Source organism: Equus caballus, chromosome 6, assembly GCF_041296265.1.
Source record: "Equus caballus isolate H_3958 breed thoroughbred chromosome 6, TB-T2T, whole genome shotgun sequence".
Taxonomy (NCBI): Eukaryota; Metazoa; Chordata; class Mammalia; order Perissodactyla; family Equidae; genus Equus; species Equus caballus.
In genome coordinates this window covers 4,994,866-5,015,526 of record NC_091689.1, presented here as the reverse complement: position 1 = coordinate 5,015,526, position 20,661 = coordinate 4,994,866, and the positions used below count along the sequence as shown (strand labels likewise).

At 36.9% G+C, this 20,661-nt stretch overlaps 1 protein-coding gene and 1 long non-coding RNA gene across 3 annotated transcripts in view; one reads left to right on the top strand and one right to left on the bottom strand.

Moving 5' to 3' along the window:
• Positions 1 to 20,661, top strand: part of BARD1 (BRCA1 associated RING domain 1) — a 79,877-nt gene that overhangs the window by 55,539 nt on the left and 3,677 nt on the right. For both annotated transcript variants that reach the window (XM_023642278.2, XM_070269237.1), the window contains exons 8-10: positions 5,634 to 5,766; positions 6,308 to 6,400; positions 20,426 to 20,523. In XM_023642278.2, the coding sequence (XP_023498046.1) occupies positions 5,634 to 5,766; positions 6,308 to 6,400; positions 20,426 to 20,523 (324 nt within the window). The remainder of the gene's footprint in view (positions 1 to 5,633; positions 5,767 to 6,307; positions 6,401 to 20,425; positions 20,524 to 20,661) is intronic.
• Positions 27 to 10,394, bottom strand: LOC111773826 (uncharacterized). Its single transcript, XR_002808451.2, has 3 exons — positions 10,285 to 10,394; positions 6,509 to 6,652; positions 27 to 126 (listed from the first exon to the last, which is right to left on the bottom strand). It is a non-coding gene; the product is annotated as an uncharacterized lncRNA (long non-coding RNA).

Sequence of the window (20,661 nt, the reverse complement as noted above, 5' to 3'; positions counted from 1 at the left end):
GAATTCAAAGACATAATCAGAATAAATCTATCAACAAATATTTATTGACCCTCCTCCATATCTTAGGCAGCACTCATACCGCAATAAACATGACTGATAGAATTTTATTCTCAAGGAGCTTGCAATCTAGTGAGAGAAAGGAGAAAGACAGACTGTCAATACATAAACTAATATCAACAAAAACTTTCAGGACCTTCTAAATGAGTGCTTTGAAGAAGGTTCTGTAGAGTGTACTTGAGTGGGGGTTGTGGGCTCCAGAAAAGGCACTGCTGTAGTGAGGGGCCTTGAGGAGAGACCTTAAAGAACTGATGTTTGACTGGAAACCTGAATGATGAAGAGGAGGCATCCAGGTGAATAGCTGGAGGACAAGTGTTTCAAGCAGAGGGAACACCAGTGTATAGGCTCCTCAGTGGATGAGCTCAGAGTGTTGGAAGGTTAGAGAGAAAGTCATTATTGCTGGTGACTAGTGAGTGTCAAAGATTAATGGGAGACCACTGAAAGGATTTAAAGCATGGGAATGATAGGATTTGGTTTATGCTTTAGAAAGTTCCCTCTGCTCCTTTGTAATAAAGAGACTGCAGGGTTGGGGCAAGAATGAAAGGAAAGAGACCACTTGGGACTGTTCATTGGAGATTATGAGAAGTAATGAGGTTTAGTATATATTTTTGAGTTAATGACAACAGAACTTTCTGATGGATTATGTATGAAGTGTGGAGAAAGAGTAGAATTAGTATGACTTTAGCAGTAGAATAGATGGTGGTGCCATTTGTTGCCGTGGGGAAGGAAAGCAGTAGTTCTCTTTGCCAATGTTATGTCTATAAGGCATCGAATGGTGATGCTGAACAGGCGTTGGATAGGTGCTTCTGTAGCTGAGGAGAGAGATACACTCTAGAGATAAAGTGGAAAGAATGACTATTCCTTGGGAAGCTAGAGTTTAGTTGGTATATAGATGTAAGAGAATTTCTTATGTACTGTCATAAATTTATAATAGGAGCCATAAAAATGTACAGTAGAATCATAGAGAAGGAAGAAGCTGACTTCAGGAGGGATCTGAAGAGCCTCACAGAGAAGGTGGCAAAGGTGTCTAAACCTTGAAAGGTGAAAGTTTTAGCAAAGTATCGAATGGAATGCTGTTGGCTGTAAATAACAGAAAATTCTTACTCAAATGCTTAAAGACAGTGTACTATCTTATTTAAAGTAATCTCCATGTAGGCTAGCTCTCCATTTGGGTAGTTGAGCAGGTAAGTGGCTGCACCAGAGACCCAAAGTCTGGCTGTCTTTCTACTTTGCCCTCTTCAGCTTGGTGGCTCTGACCTCAGTAATCTCCCTACTAGTGGTTATAGGGTGATTGCCACAATTCTGGGTATGACAGTGTCCAGCATTACAAGAAGGACTAAAGCCTTCCCAGACGCCTTCCAGTGGACTTCCTCTTATGTCATATTGGTCAGAACTGATCACATAGCAGTTTTGACATACTTCATGATTGAAGATAGGGTTAGTCCTTGAAGAGTGGATATCTGAACAGAATTGGGCTTCTGTTAGTATGGAGGAAGTGAGGAATGGATTTTCGTTGGAAAGTTTAGGTGAGAGGAGCATAAGACATGTTAAAGAGGAATTAAGGGTAAAGAGGTAGGTTGGGATCAGGTTGTAAAGGGTCTTGAAATCCCTGGGGAGAAGTTGAGCCTTTATTTCCCTGGTTCATAGGGCACCCTCAGTGTTTTCAAATGGATTGGCACTGCGCAGAGGGTAGTTGGGAGTGGGATGAGACTGAAGACTTGTTAGGAGGCTGCTGCAGTAGAGTCCAGGTGTGAAATGGTGAGGACTGGACCCATAGGTGGTGGTAGTGATGTGGGGATGGAGAGAAGAAGAGGCGTTTAGAGAGAGAGGGTTGGTGGACTCACTGTATCTTAGCAACTGCTCAGATGGGGAAAAATAAGAGAAAGGGGTGAGCTGAGGTCTAGGACCATTCAGGGAACACTGTCTGTCTGGTAAGAGCAGTGGAGTAGTGATTGATGCGTTGTTTAAGATACGGAGGCCACTCACAGTATGGAGAGTTTGATGTGGGCATAGATGTTGTCACGGGTAGTTGCCTTTATGCTTTGAAACTGTACCTCCTGCTCTAGACTTCAGTCCTGTAAGTGTGCTCCATGCTATAGTTTTGGTAGTGAACCGGAAGGGAACCTAGAAATCAGCAGGTTAATTATCTCATTTTACAAATGAGAAAGCTGAGACCTAGTATGATTTGCCCAGGGTTAAGCATCGTAGAAAAAATTTTTTTTGGAGTGGATCAATTAGAACTCAGATTTCTTAAATCTTAGGTTGGTACCCATTTGGTCTAACCATATGTAACAACTATAAATTGCCATTTATTTTATTCACTTGGACTTGAACTCTTCTGGCAGAACATAGCATAACTAAGTTGTCATTTGCCAATGTTCCTTTTATGTAAAAGCTGGAGAGGATTATTTTAAATGCGTCAAAAATAAAGATCTCTTTATGGTATTCTTGTAGTGTGGGGATGGCAGTGCCCTTCAGAAAGAGGAAAGTGATTATCCTTCTCTCAATTCAGCTCTCCAAATACTATTGCTTTGTATTAAATGTAAGAAATCTATACTTTCTGCATGTCACATGGACATGGCTTGTCCCCCGTCTTAATGGGAGATGCTCGACTAAGGAAAAGATAATGAATGTTAACAACTACTAAGTTGGAAGGGTTGTTTCTTTATGTATAGTCCTGGAGATCTAAGCTCTGGCGCTTGCCTTTCCCCAGCCACAAGCAGACTCCCCTTCACTCATTCTTTTTCAGCCACATGGGCTGCCTTCCTGTTTCCTGAAGCCCCCCTCATCCTCTCCTTGCAAGTCCTTAGCACTAGCCGTTTTCTCTGCCAGGAGCAAATGTAGGGTGCCAGGCGAACACGTGGCATGCTTCCTCACTCCCTTCAGATGTGACTGCAGTGTGGTCTTATCAGAGCGATCTCTGTACAGCTGTATTACTCTGTACTCTGTACTCCCCTGCTTTATTCTACCGTACCACTTATCATCTGACCTAATTCTTTTTTGTTTTTATTGATTTTCTTTCCTCCCAACTAGAATATACACTATGTGAGGGCAGGGACTTGCCTCTCTTGTTTACTGCAGTGGCCTCAGCACTGAGAATAATGGCTGGCAGATAGTGGGTGCTCAGTCAGTGGATGTCGAATGCATGAATGAGCACCGGGGGCCCTTCCTGATGCGTGCTTGCCCCTGAGATGAGCACAAGTGCTTGGTAGCTGAGTCTGAAATCCTTCACTCAGTAATTTCCAGGCCATCCTGGGAACTGCTGCAGGAGAACGTGCAGAAGGGAAGGGGTGCTGTGTGGGCAGGATTTGAAGTCCTCTGCTGCCCATTGAGAATTTTGTTTCCAGTAAGATGAATGGTTGTTGGAAAGCACTGCCTTAAATCTGAGAAGCAGTCTCTGAGCAGAAAGACTTGAAAAGCAGCTTGCCATGCTCATTGTGTGATTTCTCGCCCTTCTTCCCTTTGAGCAGCCTGTTTATCTTTTGTATTCTGTCTATAGTTTTTTAAATATTAATTTTGATCAACTCAGAATAACTAATTTATCTAAGAAAAAGTTCCAGATCTAATTATTCCTTAAATGAGAGTTTGTTTAATGCCACTGTGCATAGTATCTAATCTCTGCAAATAAGGTGTTGACCCCTCAGGATGTTTTTTGAGCACCTTCGGAACCTCATGCTTCTGAGACCGCTGCTTATTCAAATCAAATGCCGCCTGCCCCCTGCGTCAGACACGTGGCCTTGGCAGCTGTTTGCTTTGTGTAGTTTTTTTAAATAGCATTCCTTAACTACAAGAAATTAGTGCCAGTTTCTATTTTTTATTCAAATTTAAAAACTATGATAGGAAAATTCTTGACCCACTTTGGTGTTTTCCTTGGATTGGTGGAAATAGTATCCTATGCTATATTTAGAACTGATATCTTTTCACTGTTTTGTACAGAGAGCTAATTTAGGTGAAGTGGAGTTACATAAATGGAAAAGTAATGTGTTCAATTTAGAGCTATTTTTGTGGCACTTATTTGTATAACTGACACGAATGTTTAAAATGCTGTTTTTTAGTATTATCATCATATAGTAATTGAATGATCCATAAAGTACACTGAACCATTTTCACGTTATGGAGTGTTTACAGTGTTTGGGTTGGACATGGTTACATCATCTTAGAGTTTAGTGCCTAGGAAAGATACATGGATAGAAATGTGTTGTAAATATGTGTGTGGCGTACATAGCATGGCCAGTGAAACCTTTGCACCTTGAACCTTAGAGGAATAAGTAATTCAGGAAGCTGAACTTTGAAGTGCTGAATCTTGCCATTTAGAAAAACTTTTTATAAACATATTTTTAAAAAATATATACATACTTGCTTATTAATGCATAGTAGAATCTCATTTAATATACTTTGAGTGAATGAATCTTAAGATCATGTGTTTAGAGATGTAGCCAGCAGTTTCCATGTAATATTGCAGGCATCAGACTGGATAAATTAAATTCTCTCTACTCTGATATTTGAAGTGAATATTTAAATACCAACCTTCTCCATTCTAGTTGCTGAACTATACTGGTGATTGCTCCTGCAGTGTTTCACTCATGTTCTTCGGAGCTTCTGAAAGCCCACATGTCTGTATGCATACACACTCACGCGTAGGAGGGCCCTGTGTCTTGTATTTGAAGATTAAAGTGTCTGGCTTTCGATCTTTTGTACAGTAGTGCTGATTCACCTTCCCATTCTTCTCTGCTGGGTCATTGTTTTTCTCCTGTCAGGTAGCTTTTGGCTAACTCTTCCTCCAATTCCATTTATTAAATTTCTGTTGACTGCTATTGAAAACACTATCTCAGTGTTTCTTTGAATCTTTCACTTCCAATCTCTAATACTATCCATGGGTACCTTCTCTTTATTTTTGGCTTTTTTGTCTCCTCTCAGTTCTAAGTCTTTCTATTAAAGTGAACATATATTAGTCTTTGTTAGAGCGCTTCTTTCCATTTCATGGGCTGCATTGACTTATTACTGTTGGTGGATCTGATTTAACTCTGATATTCCCTTGTCTGTTTTCATTTTCTTGATTTTGAGAGGTAACTTTCTATGTTAAAAATGTGTTTTCTATCTTTGAGATCAGTGCTGTTCGAGTATTCTTTCATTTTTCAGACAGTCTCAGTTTAAACCAAACAGACCAAGTTGAGTTTAACTGTATTGGAATAAGTGAGTGGAGGGGAGAAAGGAAATTGATAATTTTAAGTGAGTGGTTTGGGTTACTTAAAAAAAAAAAGGCTTACTGGTGACAGAGTGAAGCTGTAAAACCCTGGAAAGACTGAATTTAGAATCAAGAAACAAGATGCCCTGGGTATGGAGAGCCATCACAAGTAGCATTTTATGGGGGGAAGATAAAGAAATAGAAAAATAGTTATTCAAATGCATTGAGCTTTAAGCTTCAGAGTGACAATCCAGTGGAAATTATTGGGAATTGCTAGATAGAGTAAGCTAAGGAAAGAAATTCAAGCTTACATCAAGTGAAAGTCAGTTAAATAATGTTTTGTCTAGTCTTTCAATGTTTTTAACTGCGGCATCTCCGTTTTCATTAACAGATGAGCACAGGTCAGCACAGGGGTGGACCTCGTGTGCTTATAGGCAGTGGGCTTTCTTCAGAACAGCAGAAAATGCTCAGTGAACTTGCAGCAGTTCTTAAGGCTAAAAAATGTACTGAGTTTGACAGTACAGGTGAGGTTTTTTAAATTTATTTTCGATAGAAAAATTTTTTAAATAGATAATCCCTTTGATAATTTATATGTTGTAACCATTGGGATACGACTGTATATTGTAATAAATCTAAAAGGTTTTTACAGTTATAAACTACTTAGAGGTTTAATTTAGTTAGGAAATGTAAAGTTTAAAGCTTTGCGCATATTTTAAGACAGAACAATGTGTCAGAAGAGCAATTTTGTGAGTTTGCTAATGACAAATAAATTATAATGCAATGTAGTGCTTTAATTCCTTAGTTATAATTTGAAAATAAAAGAAAAATTTGTGTTTGCAACTATGGCTTTAAGATACGTAGTTTGTGATCTGATTTTTTATGTTGGTGGCCAGGTTGAGAATGATACTAAATAAAAGAAGTCTTATACCTAAGTATAAATATTGTTGCCTTAGAAGAAAATTTGTGTAAGTTTGTAAAATGTAGACTCACTGATTATGAAAAGCAGACTAGTTAAAAAACTATTTTGGTCTCTATCTCTATTTCTCTTACTTCTTTGTATTCTAGTAACTCACGTCATTGTTCCTGGTGATACGATTCAAAGTACCCTGAAATACATGCTTGGGATTCTCAATGGATGCTGGATCCTCAAATTTGAATGTAAGTGTTGGATTGAGAGAATTACAAAATGAATTAAGTAGAATAATTTCATTTTTCAGAGCGTACTACTGCCAATAACTTTTAAGGAAGTTACGCTAATTTTCTTACCTCTGGTTAGTCACTGCATTTTGAAAAAGCTTCTCATATTAATGGCATCATTTCGATGTTCTTAGTAGATGTCCACAGTATGTTCTGGTTTTAAAATCTTTTTTTCTTGGTGAAATCTGGCCGTTTGTGACAACATGGGTGGTCCTTGAGGGTATTATGCGAAGTGAAATAAGTCAGAGGGAGAAAGTCAAATACCATATGATCTCACTCATAAGTAGAAGATAAAAGCAGCGACAAACACACGTAGCTATGGAGATTGAGTTGGGGGTTACCATAGGGGAAGGAGGGGAGGGCAAAAGGGGTGATTAGGCTCACATGTGAGGGGTTGCACTATAGTTAGTTTTTGGGTGGTGAACATGATGTAATGTATACAGAATTCAAAATATATTACGATGTACATCTAAAAGCTATATATTGTTATAATCCAGTGTTACTGCAATTAAAAAAAATAAAATTTAAAAATAAATTTAAAAAATCTTTTTTCTATAATAAACTATTTTAATAGAGTAAATGGATTACATAGTAGACTTTTAAGCTTTAGCAATCCATATTACTATTAAATGATATGTTTAACTTAATACGACTATGAAACAAAAATAGTTTATTGCTTTCCCTTTATGATGTCTGAAAACTTACCTGTATAACACCCTTTTGCTTTCTTTGCTAATCTAGTATATTTTAGGAAGCTGTTAGGAAATTTAGACTGCCTCGTGTCACCTGATTTAGGGCAGTTACTCCAGCTGTCATCGAAGCCTCCCCTGGAAATGTGTCCCGTCACCCTCTCCCTGTTGGTTGTCACCCCCCACCACCTTCAGAGCTGCCTTCCGTCCTCCAAGGTCCCACTTATTTGCTTTTCTTAACCTTAGATTCACCTCGGACTTAAAATAAAATAAAGAAAGCTCATACAGGGTTATTTTCTACTTCTCAGTAACTAAAGTATCTACTTTTGATACGATGGTTAACATAGGACAGTGGAATGACCTTTTCTGTTAACTAGTTGCTTAGCAAAGAATAGTGGCTGCAGTGGGGTTCCCTGGGATGTCTTTGAGGATACAGTTGACTATCTTGATTACACAGTGCTACACATATGATTGAATTTTATAGATCTGAACACACACTCACACACGAATGCGTGTGTAACTGGTGACCTCTGAATAAGCCCTGTCGATTGTATCAGTGTCAAATTCTTGGTTTTGATATTGTGCTGTAGTTGTGTAAGATGTTAGCCCTGTACACTGGAGCAAGGATGCATGGGACTTCCCTGTACATTTCTGTGCAACCTCCTGTGAATCTATAATTATTTCCTATTAAAAAGTTAAAGAAAAAAGAATAGTATTTTTAATGAAACTTTGTTTTTAAGAAGCAAATGATGGATTAGGATTAGTTTTAAAAAATGTTATGGCTTTGTGCTTTGAAGGTTTTATGGTAGAAATGCTTGATTTATCAAGACCTTAATTGTATTATTAATTTGACCTGTAGTTTGAAATTAGTTTGGTTTGTAGAACAGCTTCCTTTTAGCAATTGATATTCATGTCTTTTTTAAATGCAGCTACCACTTTTCTTGTGACGTTGGTCTCCACGGTGTGGTCTGATCCAGCTAAGTGGCTATGACTGGTGATGCCATGCCATCTGTTGTCATCAGTGTCTGTTATTAGTCTCTGCCAGTCATGACCAGTTTAAGAGATATGTAAGCAATTGGACTGATTGGCCATTTATGTAGCAAAAAAAGTTTCTCTTTATGTCTCACTCTTTTTTGAACCTTCTTTTTCCTTTCAAATCTGTGGCAACTTTTATTGGGCCTCACTGTTTAAAAAATTGATTTAAAAATGGTTCCGTGATTGTAGATGCTTTTGTGCTGAACTTGTGCCAGAAACCTTGCCAGTGGTTCTAGGAAGGAGCCGATTTTCATAATAATAAGGTCTCAGTAATAAAGAAGCCGTGTGAAGTTTTGAATGTTAAGGCGTTTACCACTTAACGTTAAGTCTGGTTCTTGTGAATATGCTGAACTTGCATCTGGTTGCATGTCAGACTACATGATTTGTTTCCATAAAATCGCCGTCTTTGAGAAATGGAAGTTTTGTCACTTTAATGGCTTGGCCGTGTCATTTTTATAGAATCACTGATGGGCTTGAGCTGACTTAATAGTGTGCTATTGGTGATTCTCACAGCCGTGAATAAAGTACTCTCATATCAGTGGTTCTTCTAGGATAAAGGATGGATGGAATCTCTTATTGAAGTTTATATCCCCATATTTTCTAATACAAAGTCTAAAGAGAAATAGATTCAGGGTTTGAGACAATTTAAGTAGTTACTGAGTTTATAAAAAGAAGGCAGGAACCCTCAAATACCTTCTTTTCTAATATATATTTCTCACAGTTTCTATATTGTTCTTAGCGTCAGGCAGCTCAGTTTGATTTAAAAAAATGTTCAGAGCTATTCAAAACTAGTTGAAAACCATCTATATTAAAGAATGATGAAGTGGACCAAAGCTTTCAAAATTAATTGTAAAGATTGATGACTTTCTAAAAGTAGATCTTATATTTGAGGATATCCATTAGCTTGCTGGTAGACAAAACCTTTACTGGCTTAGCTATATAGAGACTTTAATATTGATTTCTTATGGTATTTTCTAGTAACCAAGTAAATTCAAGAGGAAATTTTATCTAAGCTTTCTCTGTAGATAATTGACTCATTTAACAAATTAAACAAATTTAAACAAATTAGAAAAAGAACTATACAAAACAATTTGGATCCATTGGATCTAAATTTGACTATTGGAAGTTTTCTGTTTAAACGTGTTTTGTCTTAATTAATTGATATATCTTATTTTCCTACATTATTTAGGTAGAGTATCTCACAATGTCACAGTTAATGAACTTAGCATGAACATTCTGAGAACAGGCTGTAATTATACTGTTGTACCAACCATTCGATCTCATCATATTTATTTAACAGATCTCTTACAGAATGGTGTTTGTCTTTATTTTACAGAAATGAGAGAAATAGACAGAAAAAGTTCCTTCTTCAAGATTAATTTTCTGGCTGAGATTCTGCTTTAGTCCTAGTTTTGGTGCTGATTCCCCCTGTACAGGGTGAATTTGGTAATTAAAGAGGTGATTAGAATGAAAGAGTAGGCAGCTCTGTGGTGTGATGGTAAGGACTCTGGACTCTGAATCCAGAATGAAAGATAGAAGATGTACAAGTAAGTCATTTGATTCATCTCTTAGAGAGAGTGTGAATGAGGTGGAACTGCATCCTGAAGATGTAAACTGGCCCTCAGAAAGATAAAATATCTTTTGTTGACCTGTTTTTTTTGTATTTTGTTTTCTTGGTGAGGAAGATTGGCCCTGAGCTAACATTTGTGCCAGTCTTCCTCTTTCTGCTTGAGGAGGATTGTCGCTGAGCTAACATCTGTTCCAGTCTTCCTCTATTTTATATGTGGAACACTGCCACAGCATGTCTTGATGAGTGGTGTGTAGGTTCATGCCTGAGATCTGAACCCATGAACCCTGGGCCACTGAAGTGGAGTGTGCGAACTTAACCACTGTGCCACTGGGCTGGCCCCTGCTGACCTGTTCTTTTAGTACACTGCTTTCAAAATTTTCGTTAGCCTGACGTTTTTCAAAAGATTTAATTCTGTGTCCTCATTTCTCATCTCGTGGTGAAAGGGAGAGCAGATGGCTGTCATCTGTTCTTTGATAACCTCTCCCTCTTCCCCTCTCTCGTCTAAGTTAAAGTCAAATTGCTGCCGTGAAAGTTTTGAAAGTCCTCCGTACCTGAGGGCGTTGCTGCAGGAACATGCCAGCATTTGAGAATGGACTTGGTTCGTGGGGTGAGAAAGGGCCAAACAGGGTGTTCTTTTGTTCTTGTTTTCGATGAGGAGGATGGAACCTGAAAGACAATTATTACATCATCGTTTCATACATAACTTCATAATCAGATTAACAAACACTTTTCTATTAAAATTTGTTTCTTCAAATGGATACTGAGAGTGTTGTGGAATTTTAAAAATAAACTGTAATTTTTATTCTATTTAAACTTTTGTAATTATCAAAAATATATTAAAGGATTTCTGTCAACTAAGATTGTTTAGGCAATTTCACGCTTACAGAAATCCTTTACCAAAGATTCTCTTTCTTTTTTTTTTTTGTGAGAAAGATTCACTCTGAGCTAACATCCACTGTGAGTGTTCCTTTTTTTTTTTGCTCAAGGAAGGTTAGCTCTGAGCTAACATCTGTGCCAGTCTTCTATTTTGTGTGTGGGTTGTCACCATTGCATGGCTTGACAAGTGGTGTAGTTCTGCACATGGGATCCAAACCTGAGAACCTAGGTCACCGAAGTGGAGTGCACCAGACTTAACCACTGCACCATGGGTCTGGCCCCTACCAAACTTTCTCTAAGAATAAAAAAAAATTAGCATCCTTCAGTCTGGTAGTCCCGCTTCTGAGAATTTACCCTGAGCAAGTAATATAGATGAAAGACGAAAACTATTGGCATTGTTATTTCTAATAGCAAGAAGTAGGAAGAATAACTTAAATATGAGAGAATTAAGAAAATTCTGGAATGCTTAAAGATATTCTCTGAAAAAATTCACATTTTATATAAGACTAAAGTATTATGAAAAAACAGGATTGTTTAAATTTTTTAAAAACGCGAAACAATTATATCTTTGCTTTCAACAATATATAAATGGGTGAATGCATACAGACAAAGAAACAACCAAAAGAAAATAGCAGTTGGGATCAGTTTTATGGTGATGGGTGATAACTGGGCTTACAGTGGTGATCACTGTGAATGTATACAAATAGCGATTACAGCGTACACCTGAAATATATGTAGTGTTGTATACTAGTTTTACCACAATTAAAAACAATAGTGGTAGATTATTGGTAGGTATGACCTCTTTGTTGAGAACAGTCTTAAAAGCGGTGTGTGTCCGTTAAATGAATTCAACTTCTCCCGGAAGAAATTCAGCTTCTCAAAAATGCTAAGAACAGAGTTAGAAAGTATATCTACTTTTTAGTGTTTTTCAAAGATTAATTTGATAGGTAAGGGCTTCAGTCTCAAACAGGAAAATTAGAATCTATGTGTGTACATTTCTTGATCTGATACACCAGATCTTTTATACCTGTTATTCAGACCTCACAGATATATTTTAATATAGTGATTGGCCTAATCAAAGTGGAAATTGTTACATAAATATTTCAGCTTTAAAAATATGACTAAAAAACACCACCAAGAATGAGTATTTAAATTGTTAGAAAACTTTTTGGACGTTAGACTTGAGTTTGGTCTTTAACCCATGTCTATAAAGAGAAGGATTATTTTGTTATTATTATTCATAATACAAGGTTTTAGAATTAATACCCAAATTTTGCCTAAGAAAATTTTATGATACAGTAACATACTTTGCGGTAGAATTTGATCTGCTTGCATTAAGTAAAATAAGTTCAGCTTACTATCCTATGAGGAAACATGTTTTGATAGATAAACATGCTTGTAATTAGAATATTGGCCTAAAAAGTATCCCAAATAACCAGATGTTAAATGGTATTTGTACGGAATTACAAAATCTAATGATCTGTGATGTCTCAAATCTAGATGTTTCTGACGGTGTGAGCAGAGCACTCAGCAGTTACTTTACATTTCCAGCCTTCATCTCTTTGTCCTTTCACTCTTTACTGTAGAATTTCATAATACTGGGCTTAGTATTTCTTTTACGTGCCACCCAGTTTTTCAAAAATGGCAACAAGAGTATGAGTGGTGGTTTTCCATTTTTGTCTTCGTAGGTTTCCTCTTGTGACTTCCTTTTTTCTAAAGGTTGGTGATATCGTAGCCTATTTAACTAAAAAGCTTAATATCAAAGCACTTAAAAAATAATTTATTTTGTTTTTATATCCTGGGTGTTCATTTTTAATAGATTCAGAAGGGGAATTTTTCAAAGTTTATTTTACTAATATGCTGTTATCTTGAGTGATATAAGTGCCTAGTTTGGATCTAATAACATATTTGTTAGGACTTTTAGTTTTGACATAGAGTTACATTTGATTCTGTATTTTATTTTTTTTAGGTCATTTGGTGTTGGCAGAGTGATATTTAATTCTGATTTTCAGTGCTATTTCAGCTACAAATAGCCAGTTGCTCCAGAAGAATAACAGTTTTTGAAAATATGGATTTATTTACTGCTCTAGCTTTTGAAGAGAGTGAGCAAATTCTGTGGCCTTCAATGGAGGGGTAATTTCCCCCTCTGGAAATTTCACAGATCTCCATTTTAAAGCTTTATTCTGTCTTCACTGGATTCTCTAATCATTTCTGTGTAGCTGTAGATTCAGGAACTCCTTTTCTTCTACTCCTTCCTGTTTGTATGATCCTTTCTAAAACTAGGAAAAGTGACTAAGCTTAATAGACATCCATGAACATCATCAGTGGTTCATGCTGCCAAAATGAAAATGTACATCCATTGATGTCTGTGCTTTTATGAGGTAGAAGGTGAGAGTGGTTACTAGAGATTTAGAATAAAGGGATTCCTTTCTGTATAGTACAAGCTTCTTTGTAAAAAATCGTTATAACCCAGAAGTCATAGCTGCATTAGCATACAGATATTCCAGGCTTTGCGTGGGTAGCCAGAGCTGCCTTAATGACTTGGAGTTGATGACTTTGAGTTAAGCAGTACTTTGGGAATTGCGCTGCTTACCTATGTACATAAAAAATAATAAGATCATGGCAAAAGGACAGCTTACCTGAGATGCTAGGCATGATCAGAATACATGTGGGCTAAAAGAATCTCTTAGTTTTAATGAAACAGGTAATTCATTCCTATATTTTTGCAAAATGATAGCTTCAGTCAAAATCTTAAAATATAATGGAACATGTGAGAAGTACAAAAGATGAAATAAAGCATACATTTTATAAGGATGGTGTCTTGACACATTTTGAAGTATGTGTCATTCTGGCAGATGCAGAAATCACCTATGTTTATATAAATAACAGCTTATTCATGTAAAGTCATTTCAGTTTGGAAATTATTCACTGAGAAAGCTAAGAAATGGTCTCGAATATACTTATTTCTTCAGAAGAGAGGATAAGACTCCATCTTTCTGTTAATATATTTTAGTGGCAGATGATGGAATAATATGGATTCTATTAAGTATGTATTACAAATATAAAATATATTTTGGTTAAATTTTAAGCAGTATCTTTAAATTGGTAGAAAATGGGCTATTTTAAAATCTTGATGTATATCCAGAGATTAAGGATTACAGGGTATATTATACATTAGATGAGTTTATGTTGAGGAATGGTGTGAAATTTCTGATATTTTGTTTAACATGGAAAATAGGTTTAAGAATTCTTGCTGCTGTTTGCTTAACTTTTATTGAGTAAATCAAACCTTAAAATATCGTCTCATTTAGGCTTGTTAATTAGGTAATGTTTTGGCTGGTAGATTCTTCCATTTCATTAGTGATATTTAAATTGCTGAAAGTTTATAAAGTATTTCATTCTTGTTTCTTTACTTGTTTAGTAAAGCAGTTCAGTTAGTTTATTCCAGAAGAGGTTCACTAGGAAGTTGATACGCATTTGTAATTGTTGTAAATGTCTACTAAGAGGTCCTCTTCAGTCTGAAACTGTCAGGGTGCAAATTAGAGAGTGGTAATTTTGGCATCAGTCAGATTGAATAAACTCATTGATCCACTGAAGACAAAGCCAGATATGTTCTTGTCCCCACACCTCCAAGGTAGCCGGCAGTTTTTGCCATTTGGTATAGCTTTTGGCTAATCTCTTGAAAGGCAGAATCCTCCTATTTAGTAGTCTATTAAGTGGTCATGTGATTTATTGTAAGGTATAATTTATTAAATCTGAGTAGTAGAGAATGGCTGCCATTTTCTTAGATGCTTTATTTTTTACAACTATAAGAATAAAGATTTAAAAACAACTGATGTAGGATGGAGGATGTCTGAGTTCTCATCTCAGTTGTGTCACTGAGAAAGCTGCTTAAATTTCTTAGGACTTAAGTTTCCTTGTCTATGCAATGAAGAGGATGATTAGACAAAGCATCAGTTTAAAACTGGCAGCGTAAAGGCCAAAGCAGATACAATTTATGTGGTTTAGTCCAGCATAACCATTTAATTTTTGTGTCTTTGGGTGTTATGTGCATTTTCCTATTTGTCACAGTCTCCACGACTTCCTACTACTTAACCCCAGGTTCCCCACGTGTTCGTGTGGTCTGCTTGGCCCTTGTAGGCATTCGAGTTACAACCCATGGACTAGATGTCACTCCCAGCTTTCAAAAAATTCTCAGTTTTCTATGCTATGAGAGCCACTCTAGTAGAACACTTTGTCACCATTCAAGCATGTTGTTATAGACCTGGACACTGTTCTTCAGTTTTTAGGGGGAAAAATAGCTATATTTTCATTCTGTTTTAGTTGGTGTTAGGTGACATAGGGAGTTGGCAAATTGTTACTGGAACAAGAGACTATCAGGAATGTGTTCTTTATTCAGCTCATTAATTGTAATTAGAGCACTGATTTTTTCTACCTATTTTACAGAAATTTACTGAACGACTGCTGTAGGGCTGGAATTTTTGTGACTTGAGGCGTACTTGCACTATAAAAGCACTGGCCTCGTCCCATGGAAGCGCCTTGTTGCCTTCTGGTGTCTACCATCTCGTTGCTCCCGATGCCCTGCTTATCTCTGAGTATCTGTTAAGGCTACATTCTCCTGACTAAGACCAGCACGTTGTCAGGATTAATGGATACCATTTTAATATGCTTTTTTTTTTGACATTTTAAATAATCAACCAAATAAACCCATAAAATGGCGAAGCAGCCAGCATAGGCACAGCTCATTGGTTTATTTCTGTGGTTAGACGTTAGCCAGTCACTTGTTACGGCAGGTATCGGAGGAGTGGTCAGTGTTCAGTCCAGTCCGTGGCCGTAAGTGCTGCCATATTCACTCATCTACAGATACTGTTAGGAACGCTCTGTAAATATCATTAGGAAATTTAGGAAGGGAACTACATGCTTAAGTGATTAAAGAGAAAGTAAAAATAATACTTTACGTCTGAAGTAATGAGTTTGAGGTAAGTCAGTGATTTAGCTAGTTTGCTACCCTTTTTTAGGTTGGTGTTTAATGTGGGAACAGTGTATGGCGCAATGTGAGCTCACTGGCAGTGTTTCTGGTATGATATTTTGACCTACTCAAAAATTTTATTTTGAGACTCATTTTCAGTATACAATAAAGCTCATATTTTCATATTAGAAATACTGTTTTTTATTCAGTGAGCAATTATTAAAAATTACAATATTTTAAAAATATAATTTACAAAAGCCCAACAATTTTTGTGGAACCATTATATTTATGATAAGTTAGTGAGAAGAACGGGGTTCAGAAATTCAGCATAGCAAACTTGGCTAAATATACTTCTCGTATTAAGAATACTGGGGGAAAGTGACACCAAGGCACAGGCAAGACTCACAAATTCAGAATCCCGTGCTGGGGATGATAGCTATTCCAAGGTAGAATGTGAGTAGGCATTCAGAGTCCCAAGTTAAGAAAAATTCTGGTCTCTTGACAAAGCACTGCTTTTGGAGAGATGGACTATTCAGTTGTTAAAATCTTGACTTTTACTTATCTGGCAGCATCTTGGAACATCTCAACTGAAGCAGCTCTAAAGCATTTGTAATATTCACATCATGCCTTTTCGACCCCAAGGTGTATCTTGTATACCAGAAAGGTATATTTTAGTGTAAAATGCACAGGCTTTAGAAAACTAAGCAGACTTGGGTTCAAATTCCCATTTTGCCACTTAATAGCTGAGTGTCTGTAAGCAACTTAATTTCTTTGCATTTCAGTTCCCTGAAATGGAAATAATATATATCCAGTCCTCATTGTTCCTGGATTCTGTATTTGCGAATTTGCCTACTCGCTAAAATGTTTCGTACTCCACAGATCAGTACTCACGGTGCCTTTGTAGACACGCACACAGCAGCGAAACACTTGAGTCGCCCAACGAGCATGTTCCCAGCTGAAGTCAGACACTGATGCTCGGCCTCCTGTCTCAGCTCTCACACTGTAAACAAGTGTCCTTTCGTCCATCTCTTAACGCCACGTTTTTTGCATTTTTGTGCATTCACTGTTTAAAATGGCCCCTCAGTATAGAACCGAAGTGCTGTCTAGTGTTCCTAAGCACAAGAAGGCTTGATGTGCCTTTCAGAGCAAACGCTTGTGTTACCTTTCCTTGGAACCAATCATTGTGTTGTTGGTCATTTAAAGGGAGACGGGTAGAAAGAAAATAGAATGGAATAAATTGGGCTTTAAAGAATTTTTTCTCTTTTTTCTAAAATTCTTTAACCAGACAGTATTGGTGTGATTTTAACATTGGTTTTCTGCTTTTTTAAAAGTATATTCCTTCCAGAGTGCTTTGGTTAAGCCTTGAGATTATGAGTATTTTATTTTAAATTATGGAAAATTAAGGTTTCTAGCACTGGCTAGTGTTTACACATTCAGATTATAATGATACGTTCTGCTCATAAGATGAATATTTGGTAATATAGCATTTATAAAATTAGGGTGGTTCTCCACTAATGAAAATTTGTGAGAAGAGAGTTTGTTTTTAGAGGATTTACAGGAGTAAGAAGAATAAACTTATACACAGTCAACATAATATACTTAATGGTTTTTGGTAAGTAAATTCTATTCACATTCTGTTCATTTGTGCCCAGAAAAGTAACAATAAAACAACATCTTAATGTTTCATATTTTCTGAATGATGTTCAATTTTTTTTAATATTTCCAGAATATTTTTTAATAGTTCCAGAAATAGGAACTAAAATTGGTTGTGCATTATTTCTCACATTACTCATATTTTTGAATCCCACTTCATTAAAACATCTGAATCACTAATACTTCCAGAATATTTGATTGCCAGTTTTTTTATATTTATACTGGTCTTACATTATTTTCAGAATCAACTTTGCATTTAGATAGTTTTATTCAAGAAAACAGTTATTCTTGCTTTTACCATATTTGAACTAAATATGAAATGTGAAAGAATAATTTTCTTTTTTAATATCTTTCTGACAATCAGATCTGTTCTCACATTTATTTCTTCAAAAGGTTAGCCATTGGATTACTTTGGAATAAGTAGAATATGCCTAATAAATAGGATTCAAACACTTTTTTTCTCAAAAGATACCATTTGTTTCAATTCTGTCTCCTCTCTTCCTCCCAGTTCTGCAGATTAACTCACGTAGACAGAGATGAAATATTATGATGTCAGTTTAGGGTTTTAGAGAGAACGTGGTACTTCACAAAGATGAGGTTCTCCTACCTTCTTTGCATGAAAAGCCAATTATTACAGCATCATCTTTTGAGAAAAGAAAAGGCTTTATTGTGAGATCGATTTGCAAGGAGACAGGAGACATAAGCTCTCAGATCTGTCTCCCTGATCCAGGATTTAGGGTGAAATTTAAGAGGGTGAGGAAGCAGGCTGGGACATGGAAGCACTGGCCAGGCCGGTTTTGATTGGAGTGTTTTATACGTTTCTAGTAAGGTTTTAAACTTTTCTGCTGAGGTGTGGAAGGGGCTTACACCGGATCTTCCTAGACAACGGACCCCTCGCCTCTGATGAGAGTCCGACTTTCAAGTTCCGGTCATATTCTGGTCCTTTAGTTCTGTGGGGGGCAGAATCTTTGGTTTCGGTGTCATTTCAGGTCAAGATTCCTTCTTCTGCATATGCTCTAGCTACGTGACTGCAAATTTTCTGAAAAACAACTCAGTCACTCTGTTGATAAGAGATGGGGTCAGTTCGAACTGGGTCCTAGTGGGCACATGGTTACAAAAGTTTAAAAATGGTAATGAAGTCTTGATCAGTCTGAAGTGGACCATTAGATAGAAACTTTTGGAGAGGCTTGAATTTCTTTGTCTTTTCCAGTGATGGTTCCTGCTCTCTTGATAATTTTTATAGTTCAAGAGGCCTTTTTTTTATCATACACAAATGAATTTAATTGTATATCAGATGAAATCCTGGGACTGTTCTGGTAGCTGTATCAGATTAACTGTTGGTTCTGGGTCCCCTTCAGTCAGAAGGGGTGAACTTTGCAGGCCCAGATTACAGGCCCAGCAGTGGTTCTTGTCTTGCTTTGGAGTCATTGCACTGTTGAATTAAGTAAGGATCAGCTACATGGAATTTTATCACTGCAGTTTTCAAGAGTTTTTCAAAATACTGTTCCAGCAGTATATTTCCAGCATACATGTCTAATTCTCAACTGAAAGTACATGTTTATGCACCATAAAATCTTTCTGGTGAAGTTTCAAGCCATTAGATAGCAAGCGATAAAGTACTTTATCAAAACTAGTTTAAAATAGTTAAGAATTTGGACTGTTGCTCTGAACTCTTGTAAGTGCTATGTAATTTTTTTTCAATTAGTGCAGATAGAATTCTTTAACATTTACATCTTTAGTGAATTTTATAAAGACTTTTTTCCTTTATATTAACAACACCAGACAGTGAGTAGAAGCCCTGAGTTACTGTCCTGACTTTGGCAGTAACCTCAGCTATTAAGCTCCAGCTCCATGGGAGAGTGTGTTAAGTGCTGGAGGATGCAAGCATGACTGATGTAGGGTTCCCACCCTCCTGGAGTTCCCTCAACGATCAAATTGAGGTTATTGAGCATAATAATCTTAAAGACAGATAGCAAATTGTGTAAAGGGTTTGTTTTTATATGAAAATAATTTATCATAGTATCCGCTTTCCAGAACATTTTTGCATTTTATCCACAGCAACCCTGTGAAATAGATGGTATTGTTATTTTCCTTGTTCTTTTTTTTTCCATAGGCAAGGCAGCTGAAACTCAAAGAGTTTAAATAATTTTCCGAAAGCAAATAATTGGGATAGCTAAGTCATTTGACCCCAAATCCCAAATCTAGGTTAGTTCTATACCATCAAAACAAGAGCATGATAGATATGCATAGATAAATATATATGTGCCGTGAATTCCCTCCCTTGATGGTGACAGGCAGTATCTCAACATGCGGCCTCCAGATTAAGCTGACTGTGTCCTACCATCTATGAGTGATCTTGGGCTTTCCTGAGGCCACGTCATTTCTAGAGCTTAGCCAGAAAGTTAGTGCTGGCTGTCAGCTAATGGCCCCACTTAGGGCTTAACCAACCAGGAGCTAGTGAGTAGAATGACTCTAGACAGTGCCAGGCCGGGCTCTCTGTTGCTCTTGCTTTTTAATCTGGAATTGTGAACACACTTATGCAAGCCAGAGGAAGAATGTTCTGTTTGCTGTAAAACTCAACCACGTCATCTCTAGACTGGCAACTTCAGTATGCACCTGTCAAATCCCAAACATGACCCAAGCTCTGCTTATTGTTTATTTTAACAAGTTCTGTAGAGCCCTCTTGTGTGGCCAGCTGAGCCAGGTGCTGAGGACCAACACACTTCCCTTAAGGTCAGATCCCTCATTTTCTGACGGGAGGTTGAACATATGGCCACCAAAACGAGCAGTGCAGATGGTCAGCGCTCAAGGTCAGATCGTCGTGGCTGAACTAAACCAGGGACTTTGTGTTCACCTTAATTTTGGTAATTGCTGTAAATAAAAATTTAGATTTTTATTCTTGTCTATGAAATAGTGTATTGACTTTGGTTTTTCAGGAAGGAAACTAAAATTAGTGTTCAATCTTATTCGTTGCTCAGTCCTCTAAAGGAAACATTTCTTAGATTTTCTTTGTATGGAAAACCAGTTTTATTACATTTTGTTTTGGCATAAGTAAGGTTTCTTTCTCTGTTTCAGAGCAATACTTAAAACAACCATGAAGAAGAAAAATCACTTAGGTTAATTGCTTAATTTCAGTGAGAAAGAAATAATGCTCACTTGCTATTTATTTTGCTTTTATCCTTGTTTTCTGCCAGGGGTGAAAGTATGTCTACAAAGAAAAGAATACGAACAGGAAGAAAAGTATGAAATTCCTGAAGGACCACAGAGAGGCAGGCTCAACAGAGAACAGCTGGTATTTTCCTTTTGATGCTACTTTCATTGTTCTTGTTATAACTTAATATTGTTATCACCATCAGGAAGAACTCCTACCCTTTCAACAAGTACAGGTGACTGATTAAAATTTTAATTGTGCTTATTTCAAGCACTTGAT